Source organism: Salvelinus namaycush, chromosome 16, assembly GCF_016432855.1.
Source record: "Salvelinus namaycush isolate Seneca chromosome 16, SaNama_1.0, whole genome shotgun sequence".
Classification (NCBI taxonomy): Eukaryota; Metazoa; Chordata; class Actinopteri; order Salmoniformes; family Salmonidae; genus Salvelinus; species Salvelinus namaycush.
This window is the reverse complement of record NC_052322.1, coordinates 16,374,995-16,387,379: the sequence shown is the minus strand read 5'-3', so window position 1 is coordinate 16,387,379 and position 12,385 is coordinate 16,374,995. Positions and strand designations below refer to the sequence as shown.

Here is a 12,385-nt window from a genome sequence, read left to right as displayed (position 1 = left end):
TCTACACTATACTTGTTTGTTTTGTCACAAACTAAAATCAGGCAAACTATTAGAATTTTAACAACTAGGAAATCATGGAGCGATTTCTGCATAGCGCATCTTTAAGTGCCTTTGAACGGGGTATGGTGGTACCCCATTTGAGTGTGTCAAGAACGGAAACGCTGTATATCCAGCCAACTTGACACAAATGTGGGAAGCATTGGACTCAAAATGGGCCAGCATCCCTGTGGAACGCTATCTACACCTTGTACAGCCCATGCCTTTACAAATTGAGGCTGTTCTGAGGACAAAAGGGGGTGCAACGCAATATTAGGAAGTGTGGTGGAATTCTTGTAATCAAAAAGAGAGACTTTTAAGATTTCTTCAAAACCATCTGTCACGCCCTGACCATGGAGAGCCTTTGGTTCTCCATGATGTTTAGGTCAGAGCGTGACTAGGGGGGTGTTCTAGTCATTTTGTTTCTAAGTTTTGGGATTGAGTATGGTTCCCAATTAGAGGCAGCTGATTATCGTTGTTTCTAATTGGGGATCATACTTAAGGGTTCCCTGTTCTCATCTGCTTTGTGGGATATTGTTTTGAGTGAGTGCATGTAGCACTTCAGTACTGCACGGTCGTTGTTTGTTTCTTGTTTTGTTTGAAAGTTTCACTAAAATAAAGATGTGGAACTTTAATTACCTTGGTCCGTCTCTCCACACGTCCGTGACACTATCAAACTTTATTATTTAAATAATTAATAATTAATAAATAATAATAATAATTTACATTATTTGCTGTAATGTAGCTGGTCGGTAATCACCCCTGGAGGGGATCACTGAGAACTCAACGAGCTTGTTTTAGCCACAGCATTTTATAGCAAAGTCCATCCTCCTTCAGTCTGCATAACACACAGCAAGATGTATGGAATGGGTCACAAGGTTAAGATTTGTATGAAAGATACTTATAATTAACAGCAGACAGTTTCTGATGTGTCAACAGTTTTCATTGTGTAGAGACCAGTGTCTGGCCCCCCAACTCCATACTGGAGCCATGTCTCCCTGGTACTGTATAGAACATAAACATTAACTCATGCTCTGGAATGCGGTATCCCCAAAGACATTGTCAATCTCCTGTCAGTGTTATCTCCCAGAGGCCCACTTTCAGTTCACACAGACACAACAGAGAGTTATAAGAACCCTCTATTCTGTTGCAAAACAACCATTTGATGCAATAAAAGTATTATAACATAGGCTTGTAATTTCCACCATAGAAGGTGTTCCTAATATTTTGTACACTCAGTGTTGATATTAAAGAATTATTAGTTCTCAAAGATCGCAAAACAAATATTTTCTAGGATTTTCTCTTTGGAGCTATTTTGAATAAAGATAAGGTAAGCCTTTTCTTTTGTACGGTATTCTATTCTCACTGCATAAGGCACAACAATAATCTCTTTCAATCCTAAATTACAGTACAAGTCAAAAGTTTGGACACACCTACTCATTCAAAGGTTTTTCTTTATTTTTACTATTTTCTACATTGTAGAATAATAGTGAAGACATCAAAACTATGAAATAACATATGGAATCATGTAGAAACCAAAAAAGTGTTAAACAAATCTAAAAATATTTTATTTTTGCGATTCACATTCTGCACATTCTTCGCATTCTCTCAACCAGCTTCATGAGGAATGCTTTTCCAACTGTCTTGAAGGAGTTCCCACATATGCTGAGCATTTATTGGCTGCTTTTCCTTTGGTCAAACTCATCCCAAACCATCTCAATTGGGTTGCGGTCGGGTAATTGTCGAGGCTAGGTCATCTGATGCAGCACCATAGCCCTTACACAGCCTGGAGGTGTGTTTTGGGTCATTGTCCTACTGAAACACGAATGATAGTCCCACTAAGAGCAAACCAGATGGGATGGAGTATTGCAAAGGAATGCTGTGGTAGCCACGCTGGTTAAGTGTACTTTGACAGTGTCACCAGCAAAGCACCATCACACCACCTGCTTCACGGTGGGAACCACGCATGTGGAGATCATCCGTTCACCTACTCTGCGTCTCACAAAGACACATCTGTTGGAACCAAAAATCTCAAATTTAGACTCATCAGACCAAGGACAGATTTCCACGTCCATTGCTTGTGTTTCTTGACCCAAGCACGTCTCTTATTCTTATTGGTGTCCTTTAATAGTGTTTTTTACAGCAATTCAACCATGAAGGCCCGATTCACGCAGTCTCCTCTGAACAGCTGATGTTGAGATGTGTTTGTAACTTGAACTCTGTGAAGCATTTGTTTGGACTGCAATCTGAGGTTGTTAACGCTAATGATCCTCTGCAGCAGAGGTAACTCTGGGTCTTCTTTTCCTGTGGCAGTCCTCATGAGAGCCAGTTTCATCATAGTGCTTGATGGTGTTTGCGACTGCACTTGAAGAAACTTTCAAAGTTCTTGAAGTTTTCGGGATTGACTGACCTTCATGTCTTAAAGAATTGATGGACCATCGTTTCTCTTTGCTTATTTGAGATGTTCTTGCCATAACATGGACTTGACCTTTTACCAAATAGGGCTATCTTCTGTATACCACCCCTACCTTGTCACAACCCAACTGATTGGCTCAAATGCATTAAGAAAGAAAGAAATTCCACAAGTGAACTTTTAACGAGGCACACCTGTTAATTGAAATGCATTCCAGGTGACTACCTCATGAAGCTGGTTGAGACAATGCCAAGAGTGTGCAAAGCTGTCATCAAGGCAAAGGGTGGCTACTTTGAAGAATCTAAAATATAAACTATATTTTGATTTGTTTAATACTTTTTGGGTTACTACATGATTCCATGTGTTATTTCATTGTTTGATGTCTCCACTATTATTCTACAATGTAGAAAATAGTAAAAATAAAGAAAAACCCTTGAATGAGTAGATGTGTCCAAACTTTTGACTGGTACTGTATATGTTTAATAATTAATGCACAAAATCCAGTTAGTGGGATATCCCTTAGCTCTCTCTCCACAGTGGCGTTCTGGTCAAATCAAATAACATTTTATTTGTCACATGCGCCGAATACAACAGGTGTAGACCTTACAGTGAAATGCTTACTTACAAGCCCTCAACCAACAATGCAGTTTTAAGAAAATAGTAAAATAAAAAGAAGAAAGAGAAGAATAACAAATAATTAAAGAGCAGCAGTAAATAACAATAGCGGGGCTGTATACAGGGGGTACCGGTACAGAGTCAATGTCAATGTGCGGGGGCACCGGTGTCGAGGTAATTGATGTAATACGTACACGTAGGTAGAGTTATTAAAGTGACTATGCATAGGTAGTAGCAGAGAGTAGCAGCATTGTTCCAGAGAGGGGGGGCAATGCAAATAGTCTGGGTAGCCACTTGATTAGCTGTTCAGGAGTCTAATGGCTTGGGGATAGAATCTATTTAGGAGCCTCTTGGACCTAGACTTGGCGCTCCGGTACCGCTTGCCATGCGGTAGCAGAGAGAACAGTCTATGACTAGGGTGGCTGGAGTCTTTGATCATTTTTAGTGCCTTCCTCTGACACTGCCTGGTATAGAGGTCCTGGATGGCAGGAAGCTTGGCCCCGGTGATGTACTGGGCCGTACGCACTACAATCTGTAGTGCCTTGTGGTCGGAGGCCGGGCAGTTTCCATACCAGGCAGTGATACAACCTGTCAGGATGCTCTTGATGGTGCAGCTGTAAAACCTTTTGAGGATCTGAGGACCCATGCCAAATCTTTTCAGTCTCCTGAGGGGGAATAGGTTTTGTTATGCCCTCTTCACGACTGTCTTGGTGTGCTTGGACCATGTTAGTTTGTTGGTGATATGGACGCCAAGGAGCTTGAAGCTCTCAACCTGCTCCACTACAGCCCCGTCAATGAGAATGGGGGCATGCTCGGTCCTCCTTTTCCTGTAGTTCACAATCATCTCCTTTGTCTTGATCATATTGAGAGAGGTTGTTGTCCTTGCACCACACGGTCAGGTCTCTGACCTCCTCCCTATAGGCTGTCTCATTGTTGTCGGTGATCAGGCCTGCCACTGTTGTGTCATCAGAAAACTTGATGATGGTGTTGGAGTCGTGCCTGGCCGTACAGTCATGAGTGAACAGGGAGTACAGGAGGGGACTGAGCACGCACCCCTGAGGGGCCCCCGTGTTGAGGATCAGCGTGGCGGATGTGTTGCTACCTATCCTTACCACCAGGGGGCGGCCCGTGAGGAAGTCCAGAATCCAGTTGCTGAGGGAGGTGTTTAGTCCCAGGGTCCTTAGCTTACTGATGAGCTTTGAGGGCACTATGGTGTTGAATGCTGAGCTGTAGTCGATGAATAGCATTCTCACATAGGTGTTCCTTTTGTCCAGGTGTGAAAGGGCAGAGTGGAGTGCAATAGAGATCGCATATTCTGTGGATCTGTTGGTGAGGTATGCAAATTGGAGTGGGTCTAGGGTTTCTGGGATAATGGTGTTGACGTGAGCCATGACCAGCCTTTCAAAGCATTTCATGGCTACAGATGTGAGTGCTACGTGTCGGTAGTCATTCAGGCAGGTTACCTTAGTGTTATTGGGCACAGGGACTATGGTGGTCTGCTTGAAACATGTTGGTATTACAGACTCAGAAAGGGAGAGGTTGAAAATGTCAGTGAAGACACTTGCCAGTTGGTCAGCGCATGCTTGGAGTACACGTCCTGGTAATCCGTCTCGCCCTGCGGCCTTGTGAGCGTTGACCTGTTTGAAAGTCTTACATCGGCTGCGGAGAGCGTGATCACACAGTCGTCCGGAACAACTGGTGTCTAATGTGTTGCTGTTAGCGAAAAACACATGTATAATTCTTGAACTATGCATGCAATTACCAAATTGTCCAATTATTCAGAAAAAGAAAGTGCAGAACCTGCATAATGTCAGCTCCAAATGTGCCAAATTGTCTGTTATTGGATGATCTGGAGCAGGGATGGGCAACGTTTTGTTTGCCCTGGCGGCCCCACTTTTGTACACTCTCTTAGAAAAAAAAGGGTTCCTAAAGTGTTCTTTGGCTGTCCAAAAAGAATCCTCTTGGGTTCCAAGTAGAACCCTTTTGGGTTCCATGTAGAACCCTCTGTGTAAAGGGTTTTACATGGAACCCAAAGGGGTTCTACCTATAACCAAAAAGGGATCTTCAAAGGGTTCTCCCATGGGGACAGCCGAAGAACCATTTCAGTTTCTTGATTGCACCTTTTTTGTAAGGGGTGTCACAACTTAATGTTGAGATTTAGAATTGTAGAATACACAAGGTGCGCTTTTGAAATGTGGTTGTGCATCAGCAGCTTCTCTCTTATGTCAGTCACTCAATTAGTCCATGTCAGCTACCATTTTTTAGATTGGTTAGTTAGTCTGCCGGCCAGCTATCTAAACTTGTAGTAATCGTGGTCGAATTACTGATTTTGTTAGTCACTCTCACTCAGATATCATATTAAAACCTTTCCACCCTATGGCAAAATAGAATTGCAGGAAATCATCTGCCCATTAGCTGCCCATGGCAAAATGTGTAGAATTGCATTAACAAAAATGTGCTAATGGCCCCCAAAAGGCTAGGGCTGGCTCTGACTGCATATGTGGGTACGCAGACCCACATGATGAGTTCAGAATTTTTGGGGGGTGACCCATCCCTGATCTACAGTATCCATTTACTTTGGTACTTGGCATGCTTTTGTTACTCAGGTGGGATGTAGTATAATTACAGTATTTGGCCAGGTGCTATCCTCACTAGTCAAGTTCAACTGCCGAAGCCAATAGGAACTTTCAGAGGTACAGAGAGGAGATAGAGAAGTGATTATGTGAGAGAGTCGTGGTAATTTGACGAAGATGATGTATGATCTAACAAATAAGACTCCCTAGTTCCAAGACAACAGCAAAACACAGTTTTCTACAAACAAGTGCAATTAATCTCATCCTCCTCAATATTCATAAAATACACACAAACAGTGGAAATGAGATGTACTATACCGAAAAATTGTGAAGAACCAGGAATGTTTTTTTCTAAAACATGGATTATACCCTGATATAAAATATTTTTAAAATGGTGCAGATTCATTAACATGATGGAACAGATCTTACCCACAATACAATCCCAAAAAGCCACGGGACCGACTCACTCAGTTGATTTCATACTTTTCAAATGAGTGAATCTCGTGAGTACGAATGACGGATGGATGAATCCTATGTGGGTACATTTATACCAAAACTCTTGGGGCATGTGTTTTCAAGTAGTGTTTAGCTTACTTTTTCCAGGTGGTGGAAATTGTAATGCTATGATAATGACCCTATTGTAGTTTCCATATTACCTTCCTCCTAGCCGTTATTGGCATTGAAATATCAACTTCCAATTCTATACTTTTAATAACCATAGGAGGTATTGACAATAAATAAAGGGTTGTTTTTCGAGCCTTAATGGTGGGGATTTCCCACTGCTGCTTTCCTGATATGTCATTCAACTTTCCAGCTGCAATTGAGCATTATATATCCACTAATTACAAGTAAAAACACACTCTGAGTTTTGCTTTCATCGCTTATTTACTTTTATGGACTGCACTAGCTGTTACTTTACTTACTGGTTTCAAAACGGCAGGTTTTTAAGCCATAATATCCAATTGATTTATCAGCGAATGTTTGTGCATGAGAAGCATTGCAATCAAGCCAGACCATTACCTGAGGCTAACTGTAATAGTGAATGGATGACAACAGACTTGGCTGTATTAAGGCTCAGCTTGCTCTGGCTACAACAACACCTGCCGGCCGGCCATAAGCTTAATCCTCTCTGACAACCATGGGACGAGTGATTGATGTTCACAATGCATCTGATAGAGTGTGTGTTTGCAGCTCAATGCCAAGCTGCACCTTCCATATACTTGTTTTTGGAACTCATTTAAGCCACACCTGGACATCTCACTCTTGGATGTTCAGAGTTGTTTTATCTCCTATAAAACGTGAAATGTCAAGGTTAAACGATAGGTAAAAGAAAATACAGAATGTCCTGGGAAATTAATGTTGCTCTAGTCTAAACGATCGCGCAGGTACTATGTGTTAAAGTAAATTATTGTTTCTTAGCCTGGAATCCAAACTGATATGATCAGTTTCACGATTGTTTCACTGAAACTGAGCATATCAGTTTGGATTCCAGGCTACCTGTTTCTATTGCCTGTTGAAAATGAGTGAAGGACAACAACCAATCAGTCCTTCGTACTGTTGTGAAATAACCTATGGTCTTTAACTTAAGCCCATGCAGCCTATTTTCCTGTATTGTTTGATCATGTCTATAATCTCAGTCTGCATTGTATACAATGATCATACATGGCATGTAAGTACCAGAACACTGAACACTGCGCTCTTTATCCTGTCTTGCGCTACACACATTCATTTTTTCCTAGCTTGAAAGAATGCTAAACCTCCCAACGTTCCCGTACTATTACATCTTTCATTAGTATTTAAGCAAAGACCTTTGACGTCTTAGAAGTCAGCTGGCAATAATTCCTCTGAGGCAAAGGAATTTAACATTTCCCTGGATAGAAAGAAACCATGTTTTTTTGCATTTTGTTGTGTAGGCTTGTTATTTCTCAGTGGACAAGAGAAAAATCATACTTTAATGTGGATATTGTTTATTTTTGCATCATATCCAATACTTTGTGTCACAAATATTAATTTGAGATTTTATTTTCTCAGTAATATCGGCAAACGTCTTTATAAATAATTTTTCTTCAAACTGGTGGGATGGTATAATTGCCTTACTGGTCTCAATGCCTTCAGATAACATAATATATGCTGCATACATTAAGACAACTGAAAAGTAGTATGCTAAGGAGATAGAAACCTTGATTCTGATCAAATTGTGAAATTATCAGAATACAAGCACAGTATGTTGTCAAACTGTTTGGACAAGAGACAGGCTTTTATGTGTAAGCTTGGCTTTGACTGGAAATACTTGATTGAAAAGGGCCTGTCTCGAGTAATTGAGATTAAATACCTGTGTTTATTTCTACATGATAGTCCTGTCATGGGTAGCTGAGGCTGAATGATGCTAGATTAACTTTTGATTGTTAGATGTACTTCTCCATATGCATCACTTGGATATTGGCCAGTTTGGAGAACCAGTGGTTAACGTGTGTGTTACTGTGGCAGGAGGTTTGAATGAAGCCTAGTTTGCTGTAGAGGGCATTGGCTGCTGTCTGCGGCGAGCTGGTTTCCAGGACAACACGAGAGAAGCCACGATCCTTGCAGAACTCCATGACCTTATGAGCCAGTTGGGAACCAAGGCCTTTTTTGCGGTACGCGAACGACACGATCAAGTGGGGCACCTCACCGTAGCTTCCATCTCTCTCATCTTGGCCTATCTCATCGACCCCACTCAAAAGCCCTCCATTCCAGCCATCTCCCCTTTCGTCCCCTCCCCTCCTCCCCACTACCGCCACCAGCCCAGCCACCTTGGACTTGCCGTTGACCTCAGCCTTCGCCACCCAGAAGCCGTTGTCTGGGTTGTCTAGGAAGCTGGCCTGGATGTCGGCCATGTCCGTGGCCATCCTTCCTAGCCTGTAGCCCTCGTATATTTCATAGCAGCAGTAGTAGATGAGACCAGCCCACGCTCCTCCAAAGAGTAAGGCCATGAAATAGGAGCTTCCACCTAGCACGTACCCTGCCATGGAAATGCTTAGGGTCACACCGATTTGATCTGGGTGGCTTATGGTCTTGAAGAAAGCTGGGTAAACATGTTCCAAAATCCCATTGCGAAACAATGAGATGACGGCGTCTTTATCCTCAGCCTGGTACTCCCGGATCGAACACTGCACTGTGAGAAAGAGAAGGGGGGAAGGAAGGGGGCTGTTTCAGCTCAACATGACTAATCTGCCTCTTTTTGCAATTATACAATCCTGCTGGATTTGCTTCACAATGGGCTCACATAACAGTTGGTAAAATAAAGCCCTTTTACAGAAAGTCCCTTTCAATGTAATTTATACACTAAAAACCAAGCAATTATAGAATACACAAAGTGGCATATGAAATGTATCTTGCCAACTAAAATTAGACTAATGAATCTGACTTTATGTATTTAAGTGATAACATTGAGATACTGTAGTCTTTCACAAGAAAGGTCCTAACTAGCAGTCAGGACAATTCAAGTAAGTTATCACAGACAACTGGAACATTTTTTATGTAAATGAACACAAACTGTGTCACAGTCTCAGTACATGTCAGTGTTACTATTGACCCATCACCCATACACTCCTTGTCTAACCAGAAACTAAAATCAACTAGCACTGGTAGTGCACACCGAGAAAAACAGAATATGACTTACAGTTATTTTTTGGGTCCATTATGAGTCCTCTGTTCCCTGTTTCTTTTCCTTCTTGATACTTTCACACTGTTACTCACTTTGGTACAATTCCCCCACCTCACCTTGTCTTTCTATGAACTTTGGCACAGTTTATGGTACGTACCAATTCACAAAGCTGCTGCTAATTAGTCTGAGCATGCTCTGTTGCTATTTCACACATACACAGATGCACTCACGAACACACACACACACACTGACTCACATGTCCACACACACATCCACACACGCACAGGACAAAATCCTGTGTACGTCAATGACCTTGTAAGTTGCATTTTTATTCATACAAAATTATATCCATGAAATGCAATTATTTGACATTTACTGAATGTGAAAGTAAAATGATTAGGCAGAATTTCTAATTGTAATAAATCATCTAAACTATTAAAAGTTTGTACAAATTATTAAGTGTAGCCGTTTGCTTTATTTAAGGACCCATTTAATTTCTCCCTTATCACTGAAAACTGTGAACAAGCGTGTAATTAAGTTGTTAATAAAGTGATTCATAGACGTAATTTTTTGGTGTGACATGCAAAGGCAGTACAGTAGCTATAGACTATTATTCACTGTAGACAAGGATACCAACAAATCTGCGTTAAGCTACATAGGCTACATGAGGATACAACAGTGAATGAACAGTATTCCATATAGCCTATGTCTACAGTAAACAACTCATTTACATTTGACATTAAAGTGGTTTTGAAGGCCCCTGTATTGTTGTGATCACTGTCCCCCGTATGTCCTATACTGTGCTATTATAGGCCTATCTGAAATATGAGGAGAGAGTGTGATGAATAATGTTGTGTCCCTTGACGTTTGAGCTTCTATGGCACAGGTGTCAAACTCATTCCACGGGGGGCCGAGTGTCTGCGGGTTTTCGCTCCTCCCTTGTACTTGATTGATGAATTAACATCACTAATTAGTTAGGAACTCCCCACACCTGGTTGTCTAGGGCTTTATTGAAAGGAAAAACCAAAAACCTGCAGACACTAGGCCCTCCGTGGAATGAGTTTGACACCCCTGTTCTATGGCCTCATGCAGTGACAGTGTCTTCTGCAATAACCCAACGGCCCTCTGACGAGATTACATTTCCTCTGCTGGAGGAGGGCCCTTACACCTGTGTAAATCAATAGCGTCGCCTCATGAATTGCAGAGCGATGGAAGGTCAAGGAACTCTGGAACTTTCTCAAACCTTTTTAGAGTGCTCTTGTGAATTCTGAATTCCAGATCAGTGAACCTTCCAAACCTTCATCTTTTAATCAAATGTAGGGACTGAATCAAATGTTCCTCTGTTTATATAAGAGGACGGATGGTATGATGTGGTAATATCACACTGGAGCGAACACTGTTTCATTCCACTTGTTCATGTATTCATTACATTACCTGTATATATAATGTTTGGCAGAAAAAAAGTAGCTAAACAGACAGACCACATCGTGCATACCTACTGTACGGATAATTTATGACCAACTTACAGGTCTGTGACTTTTGTCATTGAGAAATACAACAAATCACAACTTATTCTTAAGTCTAATGCAGCAACAAGAAAAAATATCTCAATATAAAATCCTTTCTGGGTAACAACTAAGTACCATACTGTGATTGTTTTCAAATAAACGGTCAAAAAGAAACAAAAATAGCTTCTTAGCAAAGAGCAATATGTCAAGCAAGAATTTAGCTAGAACTGCCCGGGAGTGGCTTCAGTGGGAGGAAAGTGAAAATAAAATGGACAACTATCAGACAAAATAAAACAAGAAAGAGGCACGAGACAAAGCTGCCCACTATCCATGCTCCTCTTTGCCCTCTACATTGAACCAATTGCCCAATCCATAAGACAGAGTACAGATATTACAGGGGTGAACTTCAGAGGAACAGAACACAAACTATCACCGTATGCAGAAAACGTCGTAATCTTTATAAGCCACTCCTAATTTTCCCTACCAAAGCTAATGATACTTGTAGAAATGCAGGATATAAAATAAATATCAACAAGACTCAGATTCTTGCATATAAACTCAGCAAAAAAAGAAACGTCCCTTTTGCAGGACCCTGTCTTTCAAAGATAATTCGTAAAAAACTAAATAACTTCACAGATCTTCATTGTAAAGGGTTTAAACACTGTTTCCCATTCTTGTTCAATGAACCATAAACAATTAATGAACATGCACCTGTGGAACCGTCGTTAAGACACTAACAGCTTACAGACGGTAGGCAATTTAGGTCACAGTTATGAAAACTTAGGACACAAAAGAGGCCTTTCTAATGACTTTGAAAAACACCAAAAGAAAGATGCCCAGTGTCCCTGCTCATCTGCGTGAACGTGCCTTAGGCATGCTGCAAGGAGGCATGAGGATTGCAGATGTGGCCAGGGCAATAAATTGCAATGTCCGTACTGTGAGACACCTAAGACAGCGCTACAGGGAGACAGGACGGACAGCTGATCGTCCTTGCAGTGGCAGACCACGTGTAACAACACCTGCACAGGATCGGTACATCCGACATCAAACCTGCAGGACAGGTACAGGATGGCAATGACAACTGCCCGAGTTACACCAGGAACACACAATCCCTCCATCAGTGCTCAGACTGTCCACAATAGGCTGAGAGGCTGGACTGAGGGCTTGTAGGCCTGTTGTAAGGCAGGTCTTCACCAGACATCACCGGCAACAACGTCGCCTATGGGCACAAACCCACCATCGCTTGACCAGACAGGACTGGCAAAATGTGCTCTTCACTGACGAATCGCGGTTTTGTCTCACCAGGGGTGATGTTCGGATTCATGTTTATCGATGAAGGAATGAGCGTTACACCGAGGCCTGTACTCTGGAGCGGGATCGATTTGGAGGTGGAGGGTCCGTCATGGTCTGGGGCGGTGTGTCACATCATCATCGGACTGAGCTTATTGTCTTTGCAGGCAATCTGAACGCTGTGCATTACAAGGAAGACATCCTCCTCCCTCATGTGGTACCCTCCCTGCAGGCTCAACCTGACATGACCCTCCAGCATGACAATACCACCAGCCATACTGCTCGTTCTGTGCATGATTTCCTGCAA

At 42.0% G+C, this 12,385-nt stretch overlaps 1 protein-coding gene across 1 annotated transcript; it reads right to left on the bottom strand.

The window, feature by feature from the left end:
* Positions 1-8,042: 8,042 nt before the first annotated feature.
* Positions 8,043-12,112, bottom strand: LOC120061125 (N-acetyltransferase 8). The gene is made up of 2 exons (XM_039010684.1): positions 12,091-12,112; positions 8,043-8,788 (listed from the first exon to the last, which is right to left on the bottom strand). Exons 1-2 carry the CDS (start codon positions 12,110-12,112, stop codon positions 8,043-8,045), a joined length of 768 nt encoding a protein of 255 aa, XP_038866612.1.
* Positions 12,113-12,385: the final 273 nt, after the last annotated feature.